At 42.8% G+C, this 26,590-nt stretch overlaps 1 protein-coding gene across 7 annotated transcripts in view; it reads left to right on the top strand.

The window, feature by feature from the left end:
• DIS3L2 (DIS3 like 3'-5' exoribonuclease 2) overlaps window positions 1–26,590 on the top strand; it is a 347,338-nt gene that overhangs the window by 134,882 nt on the left and 185,866 nt on the right. For all 7 annotated transcript variants that reach the window (XM_042950509.1, XM_042950514.1, XM_042950513.1 and 4 more), the window contains 2 exons: window positions 17,852–17,952; window positions 22,763–23,010. In XM_042950509.1, coding sequence (XP_042806443.1) covers window positions 17,852–17,952; window positions 22,763–23,010 — 349 coding nt within the window. The remainder of the gene's footprint in view (window positions 1–17,851; window positions 17,953–22,762; window positions 23,011–26,590) is intronic.

Genomic DNA, 26,590 nt, shown 5'->3' on the forward strand with positions numbered 1-26,590 from the left:
ACACAAGTATCTGTGTGCCTGTTTTTAATTCATTTGGACTTATACCTGGGAGTAGAATTGCTTTCATGTGGTGATTCTCTATTTAGCAGTTTGAAGAATGTGGGTTTTTTTTTAACTTATTTATTTTGAGAGAGAGTGAGAGAGGGAGAGAGAGAGAGAATCCTGAGCAGCCTCTGCACCGTCAGCATAGAGCCCAATGCGGGGCTCGAGCTCATGAATTGTGACATCATGACCTGAGCTGAAGTCAGATGCTTAAACAACTGAGCCACCCAGGCGTCCCATTGTAGGATTTTTTAAAGGATCTTTTTTTGGAAATTAAATACATGGTTTCTAGAAGGGTTAATAAAAATAGAAAATCATGATGAATTATAAGAAATCTTGAAGTAATAATAACTACATCTGTTCTTTATTGAAACATAATTGGGGCTTCCCCAATTCTTTCACTGGCTTGTCCATTTTACTTCCTCTTCCCATTTTTTATCATGCAGTCACTCCTACCTAGGTGCCTAGTTTCTTTTAGACATCTCAGCAGGCATAGGGGGCTTGGGTTTTAGAACATTACAAGTAATTTACTTTACAGACTCTACCCTGCCCCAGTCTATCCCTTATAGCACCTCTAATAGACATGCCTGTTGTCTTTCTTGCCCTTTTAATACAAAATTATTACAATAGAAATTTACATACAAAGAAATAATCTATAATAAACCTTGTTCATGCTTTTATCTGAAAACAGGAATTTCCCACAACTCTAGCATGTCCGCCACAATGTGTACCTGCCCTTCTAGAGATTGAGTGAAGACTTGAAGGTCTCTGGAGCTACCTTCCTCGTGGCTCCTCTAGCCCCCTTTTCGGTGTGGTGCTCCTGATTCTGTTGCTTGCTTGTCCACTTCTAGCTTTATATTTGGCTTCCTGGATTACTTGGTAATCCACTTTTCTTGGGCTTACTGGTAATGAAAAGGGAAGATCAGCAACTTTTTGCAGTGGTATCATTTTCTCCTTACTTCCTGTCCCTTGCTCACTAGATTTCAGTTACCCTTAGGGTCTTTCTTCCCAGTCCACCCACTCATCCCCTTCTCTGGTACTTTCCAGGTCAGCCCAGTCTATGCTAGTACAAGGGTTATTTATATCTGATTATAGTCACATTACCATAGAAATCGTAGAATTCTCGACCTGTGTGGGTCCTACCTACAAGATCGTGTGCTCTTCTTGACATGTGATACAGTCTACCCCTGAGGGCTTTCAGTGGAGCACTTCACATTGTTTGTAAATATTTCATAGCACTAAGTGAAAACAATAAATTTGCTTTCAGTAAGACTCCAAGGTCAGCCTCGCTTGTGGTACAAATGATACCAGCCCACTATGGTAGCATTGACTTTCCTCACCGATCAGAAGCTGTAGTTAACAGTTACATGTTTTTGATAAAACAACAATAGAATAGCAAATTAACTTTCAGTTCGGTTAAGTTGCTAAAAATACTTCCAAGTGTGAGATCCTGGGCAAAAATTAATGTTTAAAAATGTGCAATAAAAAAATCTGCTGTGATTAAAAGGTTAGAAACAACTGATTTAGTTCATTCCTTTTGTTTTACAGACAAGGAAACTGAGGCTCAGAGAAGTTACTTGGCTTGTCCAGTGTCCCACAGGAAGTTAGTGAGTTCATAAAAGAAAAATACTTTGTACTTACCATAACAAACTTCTGCATATGGATCATATTATTTAAGGAGCAAAGCATACCAGATCAATTTAATTTCTTTCTGTAAGAATATGTTCGGCATTGTTCGTTGCCCACCTAATGTCTATTTCCCTTTTTCCCTTTCCCACATGTGTTCAGCTTTTCATCTGTTCCTTCCCCAGATTCCTTGTACTGTGGGTGAAGGTGACTCCAGCTGCCGAGCTGAGTCTTGGTTGCCTTAATACCAGTTGCTTGGTATGCTTGCTTACCTTATGCCAATTGAACTTTCTGCAGAATTGGAAGTATTCTAATCTGTACTGTCCAGTACGGCAGCCACTAGCTGCCTGTGATGGTTGTCCATTTGACATGTTAGTGTGACTGAGAAACTGAATTTTTAATTGTATTTCATTTTCATTAATTTTATTTTAAATCGCTACATGTGGTTTGTGGTTACTGTGTTAGACATTATATCTTCATACCATTTCCTCTTCCCAAGACACATGACCTCAGCGGTCTAATCGGGGTGACTCCTGCTTGGAGTTCTGGGATGTAAGAAGTTTCCTGATGGACATCAGCAGGAAACATTTATCCCTAATTGCTCCTGGCAGCGATTCTATGACTTGCTAATCAGTGTTGTGAATAGAAGAATGGAGAACTAGAAAAAAATCTGGGCCCCACCACCATTTGTGGGCCCTACGTCAGCTGACCCTGGACCCTGACTTTCCCCTGGACTTGCAGGTGCGTGAGCCACTGAGTCACCTTTGATACAGATAAGCTGGTTTATGTTGAATGTTCCATCATCTCAACCAAGAATATCCAAGCAAACACAGAGGACATTATATGCCAGGAATTATGCTCCCTGCTGGGAAAAAAAGATGATCAAAGAATAAAATCTAGATGCTTGTCCTTGAGGTGAAATTAGTCTATAAGAGGAGTTATAGATAACAGATATGTGTTCTGGGTCTTACCTGCCTTAGTTCCCTTTGATGGGAATTGCCTTTACTAAAGTGGTAAATACAATCCGTCCCCTGTCCTCAGTGAACTGAGTGAACTCCTGACCCAAGGATCTTCAACACGTTGACTAGCCAGTAACCAGTTAGATTTTTTTCTCCACAGCTTGAGGACTCTGGAGCAAAAATGTGACATGGAATGAGGGCTGGAGACAATCATTAGGGAACAGAGACTGCTAGTAACCACAGACCATGCACATAGAGAAGAGGAACAGATTTGCAGAGAGAGGGAAGAACCATTCAGAGAAGAAAGTGTAGAAGGTGAAAGGAGGAGGGAGGCGGGGAGAAAGCAATTTATTCTCTGGGCCTTGAAGGGTAAGTAAGGTTTGCCAGGTGAAGAAGGGTAAAAAATATTGTCGGTATGAACAGAGTCACAGAAGTGGAGGGAGGCTAGAGTAGTATCTATAGTGAGAATAGTGCAGGGTGCCTGGTGGGCAGTCTGGAGAGGAGGCTGGAAAAAATAGACTGTGGTTGCCCAGTTATCTGTGGCTGCTAAGAGACTGAGGTACTGGGGAGTCATCCAAGGTTGTTAAGGAAAGGAGACTGTGGAAGAGGGGAGAAATTGGAGCAAGGCATGGGACCAGTTACGACTTGAGGTCATACTTGAAGACCTGACTGAGCAATGGCAGCTGTGATGCAGAAGAAGGGCTAGGTGACTGAGATATTTCAGAGCTAAAATTGGCAGAGTTAGATGGCAGATCAGGTATGGGACGTGAGGCAGAGGAACTTTCAAGGAATGAGATCAACCTGATACCTGGTTTAGTAACTGCATGAGTACGTACAGTCTTTTAAATGAGACAGATGAGACCAGTGGTGAGAGGGACTACGAGTTCAGTTTCTGATCACATGTTGAATTTGAGTTCTATGAAGGTCATTCAGGTCATGACATCCAGTAGGCATTTGGAAATAGAGGTGTAGACCCAGAGGAGGGATGGCGAGAGTTGTAGGTCTGAACAGTATCATCAGTTGGGGCTATGGAAAATTGACAGGATTATCAAGTAGATGGCCCACAGTTGGAATGACTAGAAGTAGTCCTTGGCCTATAAAACCAAGCACAAGTTAGGAGATACAGAAAACTCAGGGACGTGGTTGAAGGCTGGGAAGTAACTGATATTTGAGAGCTTTGTACAAGACCTAACAGAAAAGCACATGGAACTGGGATGCGTGGTGGCTGTGTCAGATAAGTGTCTAACTTCAGCTCAGGTCTTCATCTGGCAGTTCGTGAGTTCAAGCCCCGCGTCAGGCTCTGTGCTGTCAGGAGCCTGCGTTGAGTTCTGTCTCTCTGTCTCTGCCCCTCTTCTGCTCATGCTCTGTCTCTCTCTCAAAAATAAAAAAACATTTAAAAAAAAAAAAAAAAGAAGAAGAAGAAGAGGAAAAGAAAAGCATATGGAACTAAGAGGGAAGTGAGGAGTATTTTTGAAATGAAGGGATGCCTCTCTTTCCTTAGTGGGTATCAAATGATTAAGATGATTTGTATTTAAAAAGATGAATTCTCACAGTTATTGAAAATCAACCTTTATTCACAGAGGACCTCTTTCTTTTGCATGAGAATGAATTGAAGGAGAAAAGTTGAATTTGATATTTATTGAACTGGGAAACAGAATCAGTTACAGATGGTGACTGATGATGTCTTCATTTCTACTTCCCGCTTCCTGGGATTCTGGACACTATTGTCTGCGAGTTTTGTGGTCTTTAGACTCTAAGAAGGGAAGGCCCACTCGAGTAGATCTTCCCAAGTCATCCCTTTGGCCAGCATATGCCAAGTTTATTCAGTTGTGTGATGAAGTCTTTGTGTAACGTAGCATTTAACCTGCTTCCTTAAGGTTCCCGATCCTTTTTGTTTGTTTGGGTAGAGACCCTTTTGTTGCCACCACACAGAATTCTATGTCTGCAGGTCCATCTTACTGGGATTGACTTCCCTTTTGGATCGTTCTAAATAATGCTCTTTCTCCACTGAGAACTATCAACTAGGTTTTTTAAGTCATGCAGCAACCGTGTCGAGGGAAATCTTTGCCTAATAGAGTAGTGGTAGCTCTAATCTGTTGAGATTCACAAAAAGCTGTCGCGGAAGATTCCAACTAAGCCTATTGAAAAAAAAAAAAAACACAACTGGGACATGTGGCTCTGGATGGGGAGAGAGAACTGACAGTTGTCCTACTCTGGGTATAGAATATCCACCATTAAAGACAGATGTTATTTAACATTTTATAGGAGAAGATTATCCCTGGTTTTCAGATATTGCTTAAAAAAAAAAGTGAATGAGTCACCCCATCCCTAGAAGTGGAACCGTCCTCCCACCCCTGTATACCCTTTCACTAGCCCCCGGAGTAAAAGTTCAGCTACACAGTAAAGTCTCTCACCTCTGCTCCCAGTTAGCTGACCCCCGTTGGGCCCGTCCCCTCAGCTCTGACTCATTTGCTTGAGCCAGAAGCAGCAATAAAGCATGAACTTGAGAGGCTTGGCCTTGGCTCTGACTTTCTTTTTGACCCTCCTATTTCAAAGCCCCTTTGATGCCAGCTTCTGCAATTTAGACTGTTAGCACTCTTGACTCTGCAGTCCACCCAGGTCTCATTGCACCTGCCATTCCAGGTACAAATACTCCTCGGGCTCTCTGTGGTCCATTGGGGTCAGGACCCAAACCTATCTGGTTAGGCCTGTTGGCATCTCTACCAGGGAAGGGGGAGTTCAACAAAATGTGGCAACACTCTTAATAGGAGAAAAAGTACTGAGCAAGAGGTTTTGCTAGTCATTCTTGCCTCTTAGTGTTTCATTTTCCTTTTATGTTAAATAAATAAATAAATAAATAAATAAATAAATACCTTCATAATAAATACCCGCCTTGACTTCATAGGTTCTTGCATAAATCAAATGAGGCAATGGAAGGCAAAGTATCTTAAAAAGGAGAAAGCATAGCATTTCTTTATAGGCATTTCCAAACCCATTTTTTTTTTTTGAAACCTGTTGTCTCTTGAAACAATAATTGTCCAATCAGTCTTCCTGCAGAGGTTCTCAGATCCCATATCAGTGATGACCTCTCATGGCTCTCTTTGGCTGTTCTTGCCCACCAGGGATCTCCTGCCTGCCTCTCCAGCTTATGTTCTTGCAGCTACCACTCAGACCTTAGGTCCAGCCAAGCTGGACTTCGTATTGGTCCGAAATACTCCCTGCCCTCCTCTGCCTTTGTGCATCTGTGCCTTTTTTTTTTTTTTTTTTTTTTTTTTTGCCGTGAATGCTGCCTAATTATCCATCTCCTGTGAAAATCATCCCTCCAATCTTCAAATATCAGCTGTCATTTTACACGTGTATTAATTATCTATAGCTGTGTAACAAATTGCCACATACTTAGTGGCTTAAAGTAACATTTATTTTCTTTGATTTTCTGTGGGTCAGTGTAGCATCATAAGAAATATATATTTGGCCTCTGCCCCCAGTTCTTGACACAGAACTCCTAAAGCCCTGGGAATTTCCTTAGTGATAGTGGTGCTAGGAGCATCTTTTGTTCTAATATTTGGTCTTTGACCCCGGTTCCCGACACAGAGCTCCTAAATCCCTTGGAATTTCCTGAGTGATAGGAGTATCTATTGTTCCATGAAGTGAGTCTCGATGGACCCCTGGATAGCTTCAGGATGGGGACTGGTTACCCAGAAGACCAAGCCATGATTAGAAACTTGAAATTTTCATCCCTACCCGCCATCCTCTAGGGAGGGGAGAAGGGCTGGCAGTTGAGTGATAATTGATCATGCTTATGTGATGAAGCCCTCGTCAAAATTTCTGAACTCACAGGTTTGGGTTAGTGAATGCATCTCCATGCTGAGAGTGTAGTGCACCCCACTCCAGATACTTTCAGACCTCACCCTGTGTGCCTCTTCATCTGGCTATTCGTCTGTATCCGTTATTATATTTTTTGTTCTAAACAGTAAACGTACATTAAGTGTTGCCCTTAGTTCTTTAAGCCTTTATAGCAAATTATTGAACCTGAGGAGTGGGTCGTGGGAATTCTCCCCCGCCCCCCAATATGTAGCCAACTCAGAAGTGTGGGTAACCTAGAGACCCACTACGTACGTTTGGTGTCTGAAGTTGGGGGTGGGCTTGTGGGACTGAAGCCTTAACCTGTGAGGTCTGTGCTAACTCTAGGTAGTTAGTGTCTGAACTGAATTAAATTGTAGGACACCCAGAGAATTAGGGAATTGCTTGGTGTGGAAAACCCATACATTTGGTGTCCAAGGTGTCGTGGGTATAGGATACGAGGTTCTCCTTTAGTCAGGAATCTGGGAATGGCTTGGTTCTGTCCTCTGCTTCAGAGTTTCCCACAAGGCCATAATCAAGGTGTCACTCAACCGAAGGCTAAGCTTATGTGGTTGTTGGCCGTATTGAGTTCCTTGTGGGCTCTTGGGCTGAGATCTCAGTCCTTGCCGGCTGCTGGCCAGAGGCTGCCTCAGCTCCTTGCTGCATGGGCCTCTTTATGTGGCAGCTGGCTTCACTGGATCCAGTGAGGGGATCTGCTAACAAGATGGAAGAGACAGTCTTATGTAACCCAGTCATTGAAGTGACAGTCCATCATCTTTGCCATGTTCTGTTGGCTGGAAGGAAGATACAGGCCCTTCCCACACTCGGAGAGAGGGGATTATACACAGATGTGTAGCCCAGGAGGCTCGAGGATCCTTGGGGGCCATATTAGAGTCTGCTCACTGCGGGATGTTTCCTCCGTTACCTATTTCTTCCAACTAAATGTGCAATGTTTCCCTTCTGTGATTCTTCTTCATAGCTGCTTTTTTTTCAGTCTGTGTTCCATCACTGATCTTATTATGGTTGGATATTTTCTTTTCTCCCCTTATGTAACTGTTTTTGCTTATCTTTCATCCCCTTGCAACTCTGAGAACTGAGTCTTACATTAAGCAAAAGTTCTGCAAAAGACCCCTTTTTTTTCCTTCTTCGAAACCGATGAAGGACCAAGGTCCCTCTCCTGCTTAACACCTGAGTTCTTTGGGTCCACAGCAGCCACACAGGATCCATTATAAAACCTTCAGATTCACCAATTTGGCATCAAAAGCAATGACTCATTCATGTCTATATAACCTGGCTGGGGTGATCCACATTAGTCTGATTTGCATTTAGAGTTAGAGCTTGTTACCTTATTAAGGAGAAACAATTTTCCATCAGAGATGCTTCAAACATTAGCTGTTTTTGAGTGGTGCATTGTTCTGTTTCCTAGGGGGTCTGATGGATCTCAGATAATGAGGCAGTCTGTAAAAATCAACTTCTTCTTCAAACTGTTTTCTTTTGCCTATTAATGATCACTTTGTGATCATGCCTTTTTTAGGTCACAGCAAGTGAATTGATAAAGATGACTGGCTCTTGGAGAAGCAGCATTTTAATTCTTTCCCTTTTGCCCGAGCAGTGGGCTGGATCTTATTATTTCCATTCAGTAGGGAATATCTGAGAGATGTTCAGTAGGATAAAATATCTCATGTACTTTAAGAGGCTTGGAGCATAAGAGAGATATATGTTTGATATATGTGGGACTGAAGACTCAGAAAACAGCAAAACTCATCTAGTCTAGCTTCCCATGTTTGAGGCCAGTCTCCACTTAACCCTCCAAGATAACTTAGCACCTTTTTCATTTCTTGAAGTTTTGATGGACCTTAGAGGTCGAGTAAATAAACACCAGTTTGATTTTAGTAAACACTGTGTTTCTCGTGTTGAAATGGTCACATTATAATCAGATGGAAAGGTTGTCCCCTTTAAGAAAACCTCGGATGAAAGTCAGCTTAAACTTGAAGGAATCATCCGTCTGCTGGGAAAGATGCAGAATTAGTAAGTTAAAGCCAGCTACATTGTGTGCCTACATTTTGGGTCTTTGGGGAGCCATGAAACTAAAAGCCAATTAAAGCTTTAGTAGAGAAAAATTTTAAAGTGGTTTCTCCTGGGCAAGAGAAAGATTTGGAGCAGAGAGTGCTTGGGGAAAAGCAGGAGAGTGTTGATGATGTAATTAATACAGTTCACAGCTGGAATGGGAATCCGTGCAGAGCTCCATCTGAGAAGATGGCCCTGTGAGAAACTCAGGTTTGGGCCTGAAAGCCACACTATCTAACGTTTTGGCTCCAACTCAGGAACCTGAAGGCATCTGCATGGTCAGCCTGATATGGAGGGTGACCAAATCCTGCCATGATGAGTACCTCTTTTCTTAACCTCTCACCCTTCCGCAGATGAGAACAATATAGAAAAATTGGTAGTGAGGGGGTTTTCCCCCTCCTAATGCTTGAGTGTTAACTTTCCTTTTGTTCATCTGTTCTTCCTCTTACTCTTAATTTGTTAAGTCCTTCCTTCCCCAGCCTCGACCCATCTGTCTGCTCTCAGACATTATCATCTAATTGATGTTCCCAGCCTCTACCCCAAGATGTAGAACCATATCTCCCGCTAGGGTAGAGGATATTGTCATAATTATATCCCATTGTCATCCCAAACTCAAAATTTGCCCCAAACAGAGTTGATTGACTTCTCCCAGTGTCTTATCACTCAGGCAGATCTCTCAAAATCATGTTTTCTTTTCTGTTCTCACTTCCATCAATCCTGTGAGGATCCTGAAGGTTGTATGGCATCATGGGAAGAGCACGAGGTGCCAGCATTCATGACACTTAAGTTCGAATCCTGCCCTTGCCACTTCCCAGCTGGTATCCATGGGCAAGCCTGTTACTTGATCTTTGTGAGCCTCATTTCTCTTCTGTCTGCAATTGGCATGATAATACCCACCTACCTCATTGGATTATTGGAGAATACTAAATGTGGTGGTGTATGTAAATCACCTAGCACAGTGCCAGATGTGTGCAGTAGGTGCTTTAATAGCGAGTTCCTAGTTTTATTTTGAATGCACAGAGCACAGTGCCTGGCATGTTCAGGGCCACTGTTTGGGGATGCCATTTGCATTTGATCCTCCGCTGGAATTGTGGAGCCCAGCTTGGAAGGTAGTGGATACCCTCCACTTCCTCTAGCCCTTTTCAGCAGAGGAGTTTGGCTTACATGTTTCAGAGAAAACAAAAGCTGCCCACCCCCCACGGTCCCTCTCAGCTTTCAGCCACCGTATTTACAGATGGCTTGTCCCCTCCTCCATTTACAGAGAAGGTGGCATCCTGTCCTGCTGCCTGAAGCTGCCTGAAGCTAATCTTTTTCCCTTGGTTCTGGATCCCATCCCTTCCTGCCCAGGGCCCCCTCCTGTTCCTAATTGTGGCCTCTTCAACCACACCTTCTGTAGTGGTTCCTTCCCATCAGCAATTAACTGTGACCGAGACTCCCTTATCTTAAAAAAATAAAACAGCAACCATGTTGTAATTTCTCTCTACCCCTACAGCTACCACCCTGTATTATTCCACTTCTTTGTGGTCAGACTTCCGGAGCCTGGTCCACACCCTCATCTCCTCAGTTTACCTTTCATTTAGTTCCCTGCGCACGGCATTCTGACTTCACTGTGTTTCCTTCTTTCACATTAGTCTTACTGGGGTTGCCTGTGACTTCGTTACTAAGGCCACTCTGCTGACCATCCTTTCCCTGTTAAAATGCTTGATTTTGTTTTGTTTTGTTTGTTTTGTGTTTCTTCTCTCACCCACATTAGCCTGATTTTTCTCCTACTTCCCTGACCATACCTCAGTTTCCTTGCAGGCTTTTCTACTTCTGCTTTCTTAAATATTGGTGTTTCTCCCTGCTTTGACCCTTCTAATTGGACCCATTTCCGAAGAGGCCAGCGCACTTCTCCATTTGCCCTCGGTACACGGGGGACACCCTCATTTCTGTCTCCAGCCCAGACTCTCTCTTAAGCATCAGATCACCTCAGACTCACTAAGTCCCAACCGAACTTCCATCGCCTCCTGGTTGCCTGTGGATGCTCTTCCTGTGGTGGCTCATAGCCCATTTGTCTGTAGCATGGCTCATACACTTTAGTGTGAGTCAGAATCAGAAACCCCTGAGGAGCTTGTACTAACAGACTGTTGTCCCCACTCCCCGCCCCCAGGTCCTGAATCAGTAGATCTGGGCGGGACCTGAGAACTTGCATTTCCAAGAGTTCCCAGGTGATGCTGCTGCTGCTGGTCCGGGACCTCTACTCTGAGAACTTCTGTTTACGGAATTAAAGCAGCTTTCCCCATTTCTTACTCTGCCCCATATGACCTCCCTCCCTCAGCTCCCCGCTAGCATCCAAATAATCATGTCAATCTTGCCTTGTAAGTACCTCTCTATATAGAACCCTCGACCCCCTCTGCCACTGTCTGATTGATTGCAGTCACCAGCTAACAACTGGCTTCTCTGTCTCCAGTCTCATTTCTCCTAAATCTGCTCCCTACATAGCAACCAATGTGAGCCTCTGAAAGCATAAGTCGTGTTAGTCTCCCGCCTACTTTTTTCTATAGCTCTTCATTGCCTTTGGGATAAATCCACACTTCCTCATGTTGACCTGGCCTCTGTCTGCCTGCATAGCGCCAGCTCTTGTCTCCCCTTACTGCACATTGAAAGCACCAAGCGTACAGAACAGTGTATGTAATGCAAATATATATTGTATAGCAATTAGTGTGTACTGTATTCTAGCCACTATAGCACTTTTACACACATTAATTTCATTTAGTTTTCCCATTAACCCTGTAAGATTGGTTACATTTTACAGAGGAAATGTGGCCCATTTTATAATGTTGCCATCGTCCTGTACACCAGTCATGTGCAGTCTTTTGTGTCCAGGATAGCAGGGTTGTATTCACTCCAAACTCATTGCCACAGCTCATAATAATAATAATAATAATATCAACAACAACAATATATTAATAGTATCTAACATCTCTGTTTTTGTTATTGTACTTTGTGCCAGGGCACTACCTATAAACATAAATCATGGAAACTGTTCCTGATTTACTAAGAAGGAAATTCAGAAAGAAGGAGTAACTCTTTCAAAGCCACATAGTTTAAGGTCACAGGACCTAGGTTTGAATTTAGGTCTTGTGACTTCAAAGCTCATGCTTTTAACTACTCTATCATCTGTATGGGTGGAAGCAGTAAAATTATATGGAGAGCTGTTTATCACTTGGCATCAATGTCTATCTATAACTGAATTATAAAATTTTTGGCAACCCTCCCCTCCTCATTGGAACCCACCCACATGTACCTATCTTTCTTCCAGATCTCATTCAACTGTGGTGGCTGGACTTGGAGTCATACTGGGTCCTGACTCACCCTCTACTAACCATTTTCTTGAATGAACCCTTGGAGAAGTTACTTTACCTTTGAACTGCTGATTACTAGTCTCTAAAAATCAAAATAGTAATACTTCCTTCATGGAGTTGCTGAGAAAAAAAGTGTGAGAGTACCGGCCTCTTCTCTCACCCCTTGTGCTTCTGTCTTATGTAACATTAGGCACGATCACAGGAGCTTCCTTACTGCCTCCCTGTTGTGTTTCCTGCATAGATCACCACTGCCCCCTCCCCTGTTCTCACCCCATCAGTGTCCCTAACCATGCTCTACACTGCTACCTGAAAAATACTTGTAAAATACAAATCCCAGGGACTTTCTGTTAATAGTAATGGTGGGCTGTTATTAAGACACACTTCTGCCCACTGAAGAAACTAAAAATATTTGAATAAAGTGAAAAAAAAACCCCTAAAACTTAGAGCATTAAAGAGCTAACAAGCATTACCAGGTTAAAACTGGAATGGGGAACCCAGGCAATAACTGCAGATTTGACCAGCAGTGGTGGGGAACAGAAATAAAGCAGCTGGGGTCTCACAAGAAGGTGGGACATCAAAGGGCTACACCATGTGGGTGAGGGTAGACCTGAAATGTACCAGCTCACAGGTGGAATTACAGTCTGGCTTCAAACTGACTGGGTCAACCAAGGAATCACCAATCTTGAATCGGCTCTAGGGCTGGTATGCTTGCAGGTATCTGGCAAAACCAAGTGGAAGTTCTTTCCAAAGGGAGGTTTCTTCAACCTAGGCCTCAAATTATTCAGTGATCAGTGCATAAATATAACCAGGCACCCAAGGAAACCATACTCCAATGGCAAGAACCGTCAACAACCATAAACAATAGAAACAGCCCTTCATAAATGTCAACAGATAATGGAATCATCACCATCTGTAAAAAACTACTGTATTTAAAGAAATAATAAAAGATAAGCTTGAACCTATCTACAAAAAGTAGGAAACCATGAAATGTGGCAAAACAAATTGGAAAAGAAACCAAATAAAAATTCTAGAGACAAACATAACTATAATGAAATTAACTCAGTGGATGAGGAAAAGTATAGTGTTTTTGATTACATAGTTTAAAGAACAATGCCTCAATGGACAAATTTAACAGAAGACTGGATGAAGCTGAAGAGAAAATTAACAAAGTGGAAGGCAGTAAGAAAAAATTATCCAGAGAGTATAGCATGGGGAGACAAATAGAAAACACAGAAGAGGAGGGTCTAAATAAGTTAAAGCTCCTTCCAAGAAGGAGATGAATGAAAGAAATAAGCAAAATGAAATTTAAAGGTAGTAGCTGAAATGTTCCATAACAGGTGAGATACCAAATCACAGATTTAAGATGACCCGTGATTACAAGTAGAATTTTTTGAAAATCCAGACTTAGGTACATCAAGAGGAACTACCAAGAAAACCAAAGGCAAAGAGAAAATCATAAAAGCAGCTAGAGAAAATGACAGATTCGCATCAAAGGAGCAACAGACTGACCATTGATCTCTCATCAAATATAACTTTGATTATATTACTGTCAAAATTTTCAATAACTTTTCATTTCTATAACATAAAATACATACCCTTCAGCATATCACATAAAGCCTTTTGTGGTCTGATTCCTGCAACTTGTTTAGATACGTGGAAACTTCCTCCTTCTCAATTTATTCTTGATTGTGTGTCTTTGCGCATGTTCTCTTCCTCTCTGGAATGCTCCCTATGCCCATCCATCTAACTAGCTCCTACTCAGTCTTGCCAGTTTCACTCAGGTTTACTGTCAAGCTGCCTGGCTCCCTTCTCACTGCCTTTGGGCACACTGCTCACCAGTAGATACCAGCACCATGTACTTTCACTATTTGAATCTTTGTCTCATTTCTAGCATATTAGCTCTCAGAGGACAGAGACAGGGCCATTTGCAGTGCCTGATATTCCGCAGATGTTCAAGACCTTCACTGGGTTGACTTCAGCATTTCAGTTGGTTCCAGCTAGTTAAGTATCTTGATGTAGGTTTTCATGGCTCTTCCCATGATGTTCTGATTCTTGCTTGTATGGAGAACTGGTCACCACAGTCAGCACCAGGATCCCTGCACATCAGCGACTGGCCCTGCCTCTTCATCACTCCCGTGTCCTTGATGAAACTAAAATGAAGTTGTGGTGTGGAGCAAATGAGGTAATGTGTGTGAACATGCTGTGAAAACTGGCACCACTCAGTTCATTAGCTTTATTTCAGAGTGAGAGACTTGGTTGGGCTGCAATTTGTGAAGGAGGGAACTCATCGGTGCCCCTGAGCTTTGGCTTGGCAAGATCTGGATGTGAGTCCTGGGACGACTATCAATGTCATCCCTGGCAAACTTGCAGCATAGCAAATGATTATAACATGAATGTTTCCTTGCCCCTGGGAGGACTTGTCCTGCTGCTTCTAGGTTTCCATGGGGAGAGGGGCCCATAAAATAAGTTTCCCTGGTTGTTTGATTTAGAGAGATCTGAAGGGAAATATTTTCATATTTCATACATATCACAGTTTTCACTGAGTTCTTGTTGGAAATAGTAAATTTCTGTGGCCCTTTGTCAAGAGATGACAAAAGATTGGGTCTGCCAGTTTGTCACTTGTTTAAATGGATACATTGAAACTCCTTTTGCCCAGTTCCTTGCCTTTTTCTTCACATTGCCCCACTTGGCATTATAGTTAAGTCATCTGAAAACCTTTTGATGTGTTTGTAAAACATTAACTATCATCAGACTTGTCAGTTTGTTGTTTATGTATGAGAAGACCAAATCAGGACCATTTTTCTTACCAAAACCAGGTGTTGGGTTTGCACTTGATAGATGTCAAGTGGCAATGCCAACCCCACCAAGCCATGGCATTTTTATTTTTTAAATGTTTAAAATAGAAGCTTCAGATTATCTATAGAAAGAGATTAGACTTTTTCTTCCTAGAGTATTTCTTGGGGGCTATTTTTAGTGTACTATATCTATTTCTTAGAAAAATCTCTCTTTTAGATGAAGAATTTTGGTAGTCACTAGTTTCTAGAATTTTTTTAACTAGAAGGGATCACAAAACGCATGGGCCACCTCTGCCTTCAGTATGACAAAACTGAAGGCCATGGGGATGCAAAACCTTTACCCTTGTGAGCACTACCAGCCTGTCCTATTCTAGTAATTTCTTCATGGAGAAATTACTCCTCTAGTCTTTCCTGTACCAGGGAAATGTCTCTTGCACCGGGTTGATTTCTCTATCAACCTAGCTGCCGATGTCAGAAAGCTGGAAATAGTCCTTCACTTCTCATAGTTAATGATATCTGGTGGCCATCAAAATCTATTGGTTCCACTCCAAAATATGTCTTAGGTGGTTCTTTTTCATTCCATCTGCAGTACCTGCATCATAGTACTATCCTCGCCTGTCTGGACTGCTGTGGTAGCTCTTAACTGGCCTTCCTAGTTCCACTCTTAGCTTTCTTGAACTGCACCTTGGGCAGTGTCATCTTGTGCAAAATCCTTAGCCAGTTTCCCACCGTATTTAGGTTTCAATTCAGGATGCTTAAATCCTAGAAGACCCCAGCTGACTTGACTCTTGCTACCTCTCATTCTCGTCCCTTGCCATGCTCATTCTTGGGCTTGCTCCATTCTGGCTCCACGGTCTTCTTTCTGTTCCTTGTTTGTGCCAGAACTTCCCACCTCTGTCTGCCTCTTCCCAAGTGCCATTTCCTACCTGGGGTTTTCTGTCCCCTTCTTCACTCCTGTACGCACCATCCTCAGGTCTCAGCTTAAATGTCACTTCCACACAGGGCCTTTCCCTGACCCCTTTGTCTAAATTGCATATGGGGAGGATTCTTCCTCCTTGGAACTATTCTTTCCTTCTTAGCCTTCATCACAGTTTATAACTTTGTATTTATCGAGTGGTTATTTATCGAATATCACTCATACATTAAATGTTCTGTAGAGGCTGGAACCATATTTCTTTTATTCACCACTGAATCCTTAATGCCCCTTGCTCAATAAATACACATGGAATAAATGAAGAATCTTGTGTTTAAACAATGCAGTAGGTTCTCTCATTAAACTGACAACTTTGCTATTTAGCGTAGCAAGACGTAGTTGTTGGAAACCTATTAAGGTGATTCACCTTTCTTCTAACCTGGCATTGCGTTTCTTCACATTCATTGAACGTATCTGTGATGCTCTCCTGCAGGGCTATAAACTTCAGTTTAATTTATTAGAATGCATCTTTGAACAAAGTTTTATTTCTGTCAGGACTTCCTTATGAACACAGAACCTGAAAAGGTCATGTTCAGGGGTGGTATCTGAAAATCATGATTGGGCTCACTTCCATGGCTTGCCTTCTTTCTCTGGATGCAACCTGGCATAACCTTTGGAACAGAAGACTTTCTTGTTGTTGGGGTGGAATATAAGGCAACAGTCATTTTAAGTTGGAAGCATCAGCGACTATGACAGAAAGTTGCATGCCCAGGATTTGGGCTGCCTGAGAAGACCCCTCACTACCTTGTCTTGATTGCCAACTCTTGAGACTATTAACTCAGATAGCAGATATCTAGGTAGAGTGTACTGGTTTGTTGGTAGTCCCAACCTCTTAATCTTTCTTGAATGACCTTGTTCTGCAAAACACATTGGCAAGATATGTTATGGAACATATCAACAATTTGTGTGTGTGTGTGTGTGTGTGTGTGTTTTCTTTTTGTCCCCAAGAATATAAAAGATGTTGTTCTGGGAACATCTAATGATCTTGTAATCCTGAACTATGGTCTAAAATAAAAGGTAAATATTCTCTTTTACTGATGGACAGGGTGATCCACAATGGGAAAGTTTTCGTTTGTTTTTTCTTTTTAGAAAACAATGAGAATTCTGCTTTCAGTGGGCACTATGGTAGGTATATTTCAGCATAGATGGAAAAGCTGATCATTTAAGCTGATCATTAAGCTGATCGTTAAGCTGATTAAGATGATCATTCTTAAGGTCAGATCATGTCAGTGTTTCCAGAGTATGCCCAGAATGCTAACAATTGGCCTTAAGTTGAGCCTTTGCTAAGAACCACCCAGCCCTGAAAAGGATTTATTTATTTATTTATTTATTTTGGCCCTGGTAATGTCTAAATGATAAGTGCAAGTCCCTCTTAGCTATCTGCAGTGGGTCCCACATGAATTTGTTGTGACCCCTAGAATCTAGAAACTCCAGTATGGTTGGATAAGATATTTAGTGGGGGAACTCCAAAGTAACACATGAAAATGCAAGATATTAAATGTTCAGAAGTGTGTAATTTGCTGCATTTGTTCATGAGTGGTTTTAATACTTCTGGTACAGAGCCTAACTCTCTTTTTATTGGGGAGATGTGGTTTCAGTTTCTTGGGTGAATGTGCATTTTATAAGTTTCTTAAGAAAGGAAATTAAACATTAAAAGCCTTTAAATACTTTACTCTTTATATAATGTCACTAAGAAAAGCCAGGAAAATTAGGGTTGGCTTATTTATTTATTTATTTAATAAATATAATCTATTTTCCACCATTTTGTTTGTTATGGCTGGTATCAAAGTAGTTTTAAAAGTTAACATTTATTTTGATTTCAGCAGATGTGCATAATAAATTAACCTATCTCTGTTCATCGTGGGCTGGGGCAGTATTTCACATCTAGTTTGTTTGGCATTTTGACACAGCTGATTTAGTTCAAGTCAACATAGTTTGACACTCCCGCTTATATGACACTTAGCATATGAATAACATTAAATAGATCAAATGTGGCCTGCTGAGTAAGAGCATTCATGCAGGTTGGTGATGTGGCTGACCTTAGCTAAGACCCTTTACCACCGTGGGCCTGGGTTTCCTTTTCTGTAAAATGAGTAGTTGAGAGTAAATGGTGCTCTGGATTTAAAAACTCCGCGACTCCGTATGCCTAATAGATATGCATCTAACTGGTTCCTTTCTCTCTTTTTCACTCTCTCCTTAATTTAGGAAAAGAAGATGCCGATGCCCCCGTCACAAAAGATGAGAGCACCCCCATGTCACAGGACACAAGAGTTTTATCAGAGAAGTCTCTGCAAAGATCAGCAAAGGTCATTGCATACAGATTTTCTGCACTTGTCCAAATGACTGTCACCTGAGCTACCTATCAAAGGTCTCTCATATGATTCAGTTAGGACTCTAGTTGGTCAGTTAATCCGAAAAGTCAGTGGAAGCAAGGAGTCATAAAAAGCTAATGTTTTTTATAACTTTAAGTATATATGTATGTGTTGATTTGTCTGTGTTTGGATGAAGGTCCAAAGTGTTTTCTTTGTGCGTGGGTTTGTTTATTGAAGTTTTATGTTATCTTTTTCTGCTTAAACCACACTTGTAATGTGACATCTTTGATTTCCAGTTTGGGTTATGTGAAGTGGAATGAGGATTTAGGCTCTAGTGAAGCAGTATGAATGTAGACTCCTTCTAGATTCTCAGTTTTTTTGCTCCATATTTTTTAATGTTGTCGTGTCCATATCTCATTCAAAAGCAAGTTTTTAGTGTCCTTTTTAGTTTTTCTCAAGTATTTAATTTAGTTATTATAGACACAAAAAATTGCTTTTGTATCCTATCTTTGTTGCTTTGCATAATTCAATTTTAGTTTTCAATTATATATGCTAGTGGCATATTCAGGTATGGGATCAACCACGGCTGCCCCTAACTATGCAGACAGCTCATGGTGGAACAGGTGGTTCAGTGAGTGGTAGTAAGCACGAGGCTTTCTCCACCAGGGGCATCCTTCAGCACATTTAGCCTGTGGTGGTGGTGTTGCCACTCAACCTAGCAAATCGGTTAGGATGGTATTTCTTGCATATTGACCTGAGGAAATTTCTAAATTACGTCACGTATATGTTACCCTCAACTGCCTGCCCCGCTATTTTAATAGGCATTTTGAACACTAACTGTGTAACAGGCAACACGCTAGGTATGGAAGGTCATAATGAGTCGAAAACCTGTGGGCTGGATCCAGCTTACGAACCTGTGTTTTGTTTGACCCGTGCAGTATTTAAAAATTTTGACCAAGTAGCTTACTGAAAAAATCAGACTTCTGGCTTCTCTTGACGAAACAAAACATCCGGCAACACTGGGCCACGTTCTTACATGACTGTAGTCGGAGCTGAGTAGAGGCAGCCCTCTGTAGACGGAACGTGCGTTCTGCAATTTGCTGCTGCCCCCAGTGGTACCCTCTCTCTTGCTGGGTTGGTTTGTTTGGGGGGGATAGTTTCTCAGTGAACTCAATCTAAAATCACAAGGCAAAACAGCACTTGGATGTAAAGCTTATGCTGTGGTCAGGTTATTTCTAGTACAGCTGATGTATGAATCACAACTGATGTCAAACTGCTTCATACATTTCCCATGCTGTCAGATATTAAAACGAGAAGCAAGGACTTCTAGTTCAGACAAGATGGCATAGACTTGTTTCTCCTTGCTCCTTCCCACTAGTGTAACTATAAACCCTGGCAAATAACAAGAGGCAACCATAGATGAATTCTGAAAGGTGAAGAGAGGAAGGCAGGCTAGTCAGGGCCTCAAAGACTAGAGAACAACGTGGCAGCAGAGAACTTTACAACCCCTCCACCAACGGAAGGACACTGGGCCCAGTGTTTCTGGATCTAACTTGGCAACAGAAGGTGGCCCAGGCAGACTCGCTCCTCACTCAGATCTAGCAGGAGTCCCTCCAGCAACACCAGCCGGTCCTGGCAGTACCTGTAAGAGGGATTGAGTGGGAGCCTTGCTGACAATAAGTGGCCAGGACAAAGGCTCCCCTTCCCTGCCACACCTGAGACTTCTCTCCCAAGAAGACCAAGAGACACCGGACATTGGGTGGCTCTGGCATGGGGGTTCTGCCAAAGAAGTGGCCCGGCCCCGGAAGCCTCTTTGTCTCTTTGGGCCTGAGGTTTCCCTCCTCCCTGCCCCCCATTCCGGGGTAGCAGATGGCTGGAGAACACCATTAAAGGAGATCCTGCCACAGCAGGTGTGTGGTCCAGGAAACCTTTATCCTCATTTATCTCATGGGTCTGAGACGCCACTTTCCTACCCAGGGACACTGGGTGGTCAGGCGGCACTGGTAAAGGGGGTCCTACCGCAACAAAAATCGTAAATGGGACGTTTCTTTGTCTCTGCATGGACACAGATTAGGATTTGTTCTTAATCCATATTAGAGAGTCCAGGTGGCCAGCCCTGAGGAAGTTCTTTCCATGCCCTCAGGCAGTACCAGCAGAGACCCGCCGGAGCCCCACTGGTTCCATGCCAATGAAACATACCAAAATAGTACTGCAAAGGGACGCCTGGGTGGCTCAGTCGCTTAAGCATCCCACTCTTGATTTCAGCTCAGGTCATCGTGGTCGTGGGATTGATCCCTGCGTCAGGCTCCGTGCTGGGCGTGGAGCCTGCTTAAGATTCTCACTCCCTCTGACTCTGCATCTCTTTTTCTCTCAAAAAAAGAAAAAGGAGAAGAATAAAAAGAGAATTGCAGTCTCTGCAAATTAAATTATCATTGGAACTACAGCCCACAAGAGTAGTCCAGGCCCCGTGTGCTACATCTAGACACAGTGGCCTGCCTTCTAAAAGATTTAAATAAGACCTTGAATCTCCTTTTATAATACCCAAAAGGTCCAGGATACAATAGAAAGTCATTCATTATACCAAGAACTAGGACATTATCACGTGCCTGAAGAGAGACAACTGATGCCAACAGTGAGATGTTACTGTTATCTGACAGTGATTTTAAATCAGTCAAAAAACAATTAGAAATTCTCTTGAAACAGATGCTTCAAACAATTAGAAATTCTCTTGAAACAAATGAGAAAATAGAAAATCTCAGCAAAGAAGTAGAAGTTATAAAAAAAAGAACCAAGTGGAAATTATAAAACTAAAAGATACAGACAGAAATAAAATACTTTCAGGATGAACTCAGTAGGAGAGTAGAGGTGATTCAGCATAAAATGAGTTAACTTGGGAACAGATCAGTAAAATTTACCCAATCTGGACGGAAAGAAAATAGGCTGAAAAAAATGAACAGAGCTTCAGGAAGTTGTGGGCAATACAATAGATTCAGCGTTCAAATAATTGGAGTCCTAGAAGGAGAGGATCACCAAGAGAGTGGGGCTTATAGATTGTGCTGACAGGGAACAGGTAAAAAATACTAGAGATTTTGAGATTAGAGCAACAGTTGTATAACATGAATATGTAATGGTATCCATCTGTGTCATTGTAATTCTGTCTTGACAGACTCGGTAGCTTGTGTTGGAGTAGAGAATAGCAGTGGCTGAACTGTCTCAGGATTGAGGATTTTTTAGGGTGGGTGCAGTGGAAAGGGCAAGAGGGGTGAGGCATCTCATGACGGTGGTGAGAGGACCAGAAGTGACAGAACGTGATGTGTCCCTCAGAGGTAGGAAGGGATTCAGGCCTAAGAAGTAGCAAACAGACACAGACAGCAGGCTAGGGTTAAGGCGCTAGCGGTCTTGATGTGGTGAAGAAGTCATGGAGGGACACAGAAGAATAAGGGAACCGGATGACAGGTCAGTCTGAGACCATCAGGACTGGATCAGTCCCAGAGGATGCTGAGGCCATGAGGATGAGTTGCTAAAATCAAATGGAAGGGAAGGCCACCAGCATTGAAGAGATACAGGGGCTGTAAGGACAAGGTAGATCTTGGCTGAGTCATTCACCTGGAAATGTAAGCCAGGTGTTGCAGAGTGACTAGGAGGTCCATGGATGACAGTAACAAGAAGGGGACAGCCTGAACCATAAAAGGATGCAGGTGTATGCACGAGGCAAGAAAAGTAAATGGTCTGGGTGTGACTGTGCAGCACAGGAAAACACAGATGCCTCATTGAGGGACTGTGTGTGGAGAAGGAGCAACCTTTGTCCAAAGGGCCTGGGACAGACAGAGTCCTTGTGACAGAGAAGCACACGCGAGGACCAGGTCAAGGACTCTTGACAGAGGGCACAAGAGCTTGTTCAAAACAGAATGGTGTTTTCCAAGGGGGAAGGAAGAGTCAGGAGAATGTAGAGCCTATCATGGGACTGAGACCGGACGAGAGGACAGGTGCCTTGTGGGGCGGCAGCCAGGTGTGCCTGGGGCAGAGGAGAGGCACACTGACTGGCTGGAGGTTCTCCCTGGACAGGCTGAATGCCCTTACGGAGTCTGAGACATGAACAAGGGCAGCAGCCAGCTCAACAGCTGTCCGAACCTGTGCTCCGGGGTCAAAGTGGAACGCTGGCGAATACTTCCAGTGAATGGGGTCAAAGCGCGGAATGTCCGTGGGGGGTGGAGGGAACACTTCAGGAAGAAGAACGTCCCAGGGTGGGTGAGGGTGAGGGGATTTACTTTCTTCAAGAATGCTTCTCTCTTGGTGGAAATAGTCTGTCCTTGTAGTGATGTGGTAGCCTGAGTCTTTGCCTGGTGAAATGAGAGAGTGGGTTTAGTGTTGGAAAGAAGGAAGGTTTAAAGGTTTTCAGCTTCAAAAGGCCAGTTCCTTGTTTATATTCAATAACATTTTTAAAAAGCAACTGCTGTGTTCACGCGGGGAAAATGTAATGCAGAGCAGATACTTGGAGCCATACTTCCCTTCTGGAGTCTTCCGAATGTCCTTGAGACGTAGGTCTCAGTTATAAAAACACTTCCATCTAATTCATCCTTGTGTTGCATAGTTTTCATTGGATAAATATGCTCACTGGACCCTTAAGTTGTTGCAGCTTAAACGTGGATTACTTAGTCACGGAGCCTCAGCAAGCAGCACTTCATTTGGACCTAGAAAAACTGCAGGCCCAGCTAGTTGACCAAATAATATCCTGCTGACTTCTCCCAGCCGTTATCCAGTGCTGTAGATAAACAACATTTGACTCTATCTTTGGTGTTTTCAGGTGGTTTACATCTTGGACAAAAAACATTCCCGAGCAGCAACGGGCTTTCTCAAACTCTTGGCTGATAAGAACAGTGAACTGTTTAGGAAATATGCCCTGTTTTCTCCCTCGGACCACCGAGTGCCTAGAATTTATGTGCCTCTCAAGGACTGTCCCCAGGACTTTGTGACCCGGCCTAAAGATTATGCCAACACACTGTTCATCTGCCGCATCGTGGACTGGAAGGAGGACAGCAATTTTGCCCTGGGGTAGGTGACCTTTGGCAAGAAAAACCACAGATCCCAGATGGAAGTCGGATTTAGGTAGCCTTTTGGTAAACTTTTTTTGTGTATTTTACTTATTATTTCTTGATTAAAACATGGGTACTTGGCATATTTGGGCCCGAGTTTTTCAGAAATTGCTCTTAGCTACCCCCTTGACCGGTCACCTATAGGTTCCTTGAATTGCCAGGCAGTCACTTTATTTTTGGTTTGGGGCATAAAATATAAGCACATTCTGAGCTTCTCCTTGTTTCCTATTATGTCATGAATCCTGTTTGTACTTGTGAACTCCAAAGAATTTATTGCATCAAGCAACCAGACTCCTCCTTTTAGACGCTAGTGTTAAAATATGCAAAATTCCAGGCATTTCAGAGGCCCCCAGTCTTCCATGCTTTAAATTATAAACATGAAGGTATATTTTAATGATGTGCTTTTTGGTATTGATCCTAAGGAGGTTTTACTTAGGGCATTAAGAATTAAATTACCTGACCGTAAGTAGGAAAGGGTACCCTATTTTCATGGAAGCTGTCAGGAACCAATCTAACTTAAATATAGATTATGTAGTCAGAGATCATCATGGGTAGCCAATTGAACAGTTCTGATCTGAAGAAACTGCTGGACCCAGCTGTTTGATCAAATGCTGTACCTGTTTTCTTACAACTGTATTCATTTTGAAAGAAAAACAATGATAAATTTTAGCTATATTTTTAGCCCTTTATTATGGATGGAGCCCGGTTTATGCTTCACACAAAATAAAAATAAAGGTGTACAAGCTAGAAAAGTTTGTTCTCACACTTACTTTTAAGCCAGTTTGGTGACTTGCTTGTTAGTCATCTGACTTGTACGGGACTGGCCCTTCTGGGAGTGTCCTGGGGTTATGAGGGCCAACACTGAAGGCATGGCCACAATGTACCCCTTTCATTGGATCTCTTCATTGGACCTCTTATGCCTAGCAGAGGAAGCCAAATCAAATCCATGTGTCACACCTCATGCCATTTAAGAGATACTGTCCTGTGCCACTTTTTCAGTGATACGGAGATCAATGTGAATAATATGATCTCAGGGCCACTCAGAAACAATTGTACTTTCTTTCTGTTTTTTTTCCTCTTAAGTGGAGTGATCGCAATATCATTTTTATGCCTAACTCATTATCCAGAAGTGACGTCAACCCCTTGAGTCCTAACTAGCCCTCCTCTGAGGCTTGCCAGTTTCTCACCATCAACTCCAAATGGCCTGATAAAGTCTGCGCCACCTGGCCCCTGTTGATTGTGCCTGCTGCACTCTGCCTGGCAGCGAAAAGGGAAGACTTCCCATCACAGCAGGAAATCCAGCCTTGTCTTTTATCTGCCTTTCTGTCATATCCCATTGTGTGTACTTGATTGGACTGCTTCCTTAGTTATCGAATTGTATGGGTGTAGTCAAGAAATCTTTATGATGTGAGTTTCTCTTATTGCTGGAATGGTCTTACAGGTTCCTTTTTCACAGCTGAGCCATTACTTCATCAAGAACTCTTTCCTTGTGGGTAAATTACAATTGAAAAAGGAGTCAAGCCTTCGAAGCAGCAAGAATATTTGCTGAATGTAAAGAAAGACCATTTTAAAATAATAGCCATATATTAATCATGTACTTCTCAAAATAAAAATATACTTAGATGGAAAACTTAGTATAGAGACATTAGAATTTGTCATTTTGTAAATATGCCTTTTAAGATCTTTGTGAAGAAGAGAAAATTTATCTTAAGAAAGCAAGAAAATGTGGTAGGTTTTCATGATACAGTCCTCAGATGCCATGTCTCTCCTGAGGGGTGCGGGCCGCAGCTGTTGGGCCTGGTGGGGGCCTTTGCCATTTCGCTCTGGCTGTCACTACTGATCTTTAGGAACTAAGGTCAAGGCTTCCCAATCAGAACATGCTGTGCTAGGACTGCCTGGGTTTCCTCTCTCATCTTTGCCAGGTTTTGACCAGGAGTGTGAAGGTAGTACTTGCCATGGATGTGAGTGTTTGTGGTTAACTTCCCCAGAAACTATGCCTGAAAACTGAGCTTAGCCAAAGTGGCTTCCCTCTGAATTTCTTCCCTGCCCCTGCACTCTGCTCGTAAAAGTTTTGAACTTCTTCTGTCTGTGTAATTGCTACCCATTATTTAAGTCCAAAGTCATTTACTTCTTCTGCAGTTAAATTCAGTTCAGGAGACAGGTGTTGATCAACTGTGTGTAAGTCACTGTGTGAGAAGTACAACGGTAAACAGGGTATGGTTTTTTTTATTCAAAGAAACAATAGCCTAACGCAGAGGGACTGTACATAAGTGTCATAGGATTAATTTGACTCTAAGAAATGGAATCCTCCTTGAGCTAATTTAAATAAAAGTGGAAATTAGTATGAGAAACTGGTGGTTCTCCTAAAACCAAGGGCAGGAAATGGAGGCAGGCCTCACGAGGAGCTCAGAACTCACAAGGTGGCAGAGGAATCACAGCTGCTCTCTCAACGACCCTGACAAGTCCCACCACCACATGGCATCTTTTCTGTACCCCTGTCTGCACGTGAGCTGGATTGTTCTGCCTCTCTCTACACAGCAGCCGGCTACCTGTCAGTAGCCTACACAGCCCCCAGTGGTACTGCCAGTCCTCTGCAGGTCACATACTGAAGTCTAGGTCACGATACAGAATTTCTAGGGTAGAAAAATCTTATCGGTCTAGCCTGAGACAGGTATTTGCCCTGATCAGTAGTTTTAACCAGAGGTAGTGGTCCAAGGTCCCATGGCCCACCGCCTAATTGGTAGGGACTGTGTGGGACTTGAGTCTCTGGGAACAAGTGTGGATAAAGTAAACAGATTGAATGGCCTGTCTCTTTGACCTCTAATTATCGTATGAAGTAGAATATAGGAATAAAGTCGTTTTCGGGAAGTTTAGAGGAGGTGGGTGAAGGGAGAAATCTAGGATTGTTCCTGAGAGAACGGAAGCCCCTTTGCTGGAAGATCACTCTGCCTGAGAGTCTGGAGTGGACAGGAGGGGACGTGACTGAAGGCAAGCAGTCCTCACAATCTGTCGTATTAACAGAGAGGAGACGGGGAGAACCTGGAGTAAATGGGTTGCAGTGAAGGAAGCAAAAGGAGTGACAAGATTCAGGGGAGAGAAGGGAGGTGAAATCCCCTAGATGTGCTCACCAATTAGAAATGGGGCATGAATGAGAAGGACAGAACTGTGGATGAACTTGCAGGCCTCTGACTTGAGTGTCGTTGGGGAGATGACAATGGTGTTGAACCACAGTGCACTGCGGGCAGCTTCAGCTCCTACCATGCCCTTGTCTTATGCCTCATTGCTTGCTGTTTCCCAGGCTGGCTGTGTGTGTTCGTAGCTCCAGACTCTTACACACCACACTTCCTTTCCCAGCAGTGGCTTTCTCCTCTCCCTGCTATTTGTTTAGTGAAATACTCCACTTTTAAACTTAACTCCGTTGTCTACTTGAAAAACGTTCCCTGATTCCTCCCTCCTGGGTGCTCCCATAGTCTGTAATGCTACTGTTATTATCACTCTGGCCTGTTTGTATTGTAATTGCTTATGTAAGTTATTTACTT

Source organism: Panthera leo, chromosome C1 (genome assembly GCF_018350215.1).
Source record: "Panthera leo isolate Ple1 chromosome C1, P.leo_Ple1_pat1.1, whole genome shotgun sequence".
Lineage (NCBI taxonomy): Eukaryota > Metazoa > Chordata > Mammalia > Carnivora > Felidae > Panthera > Panthera leo.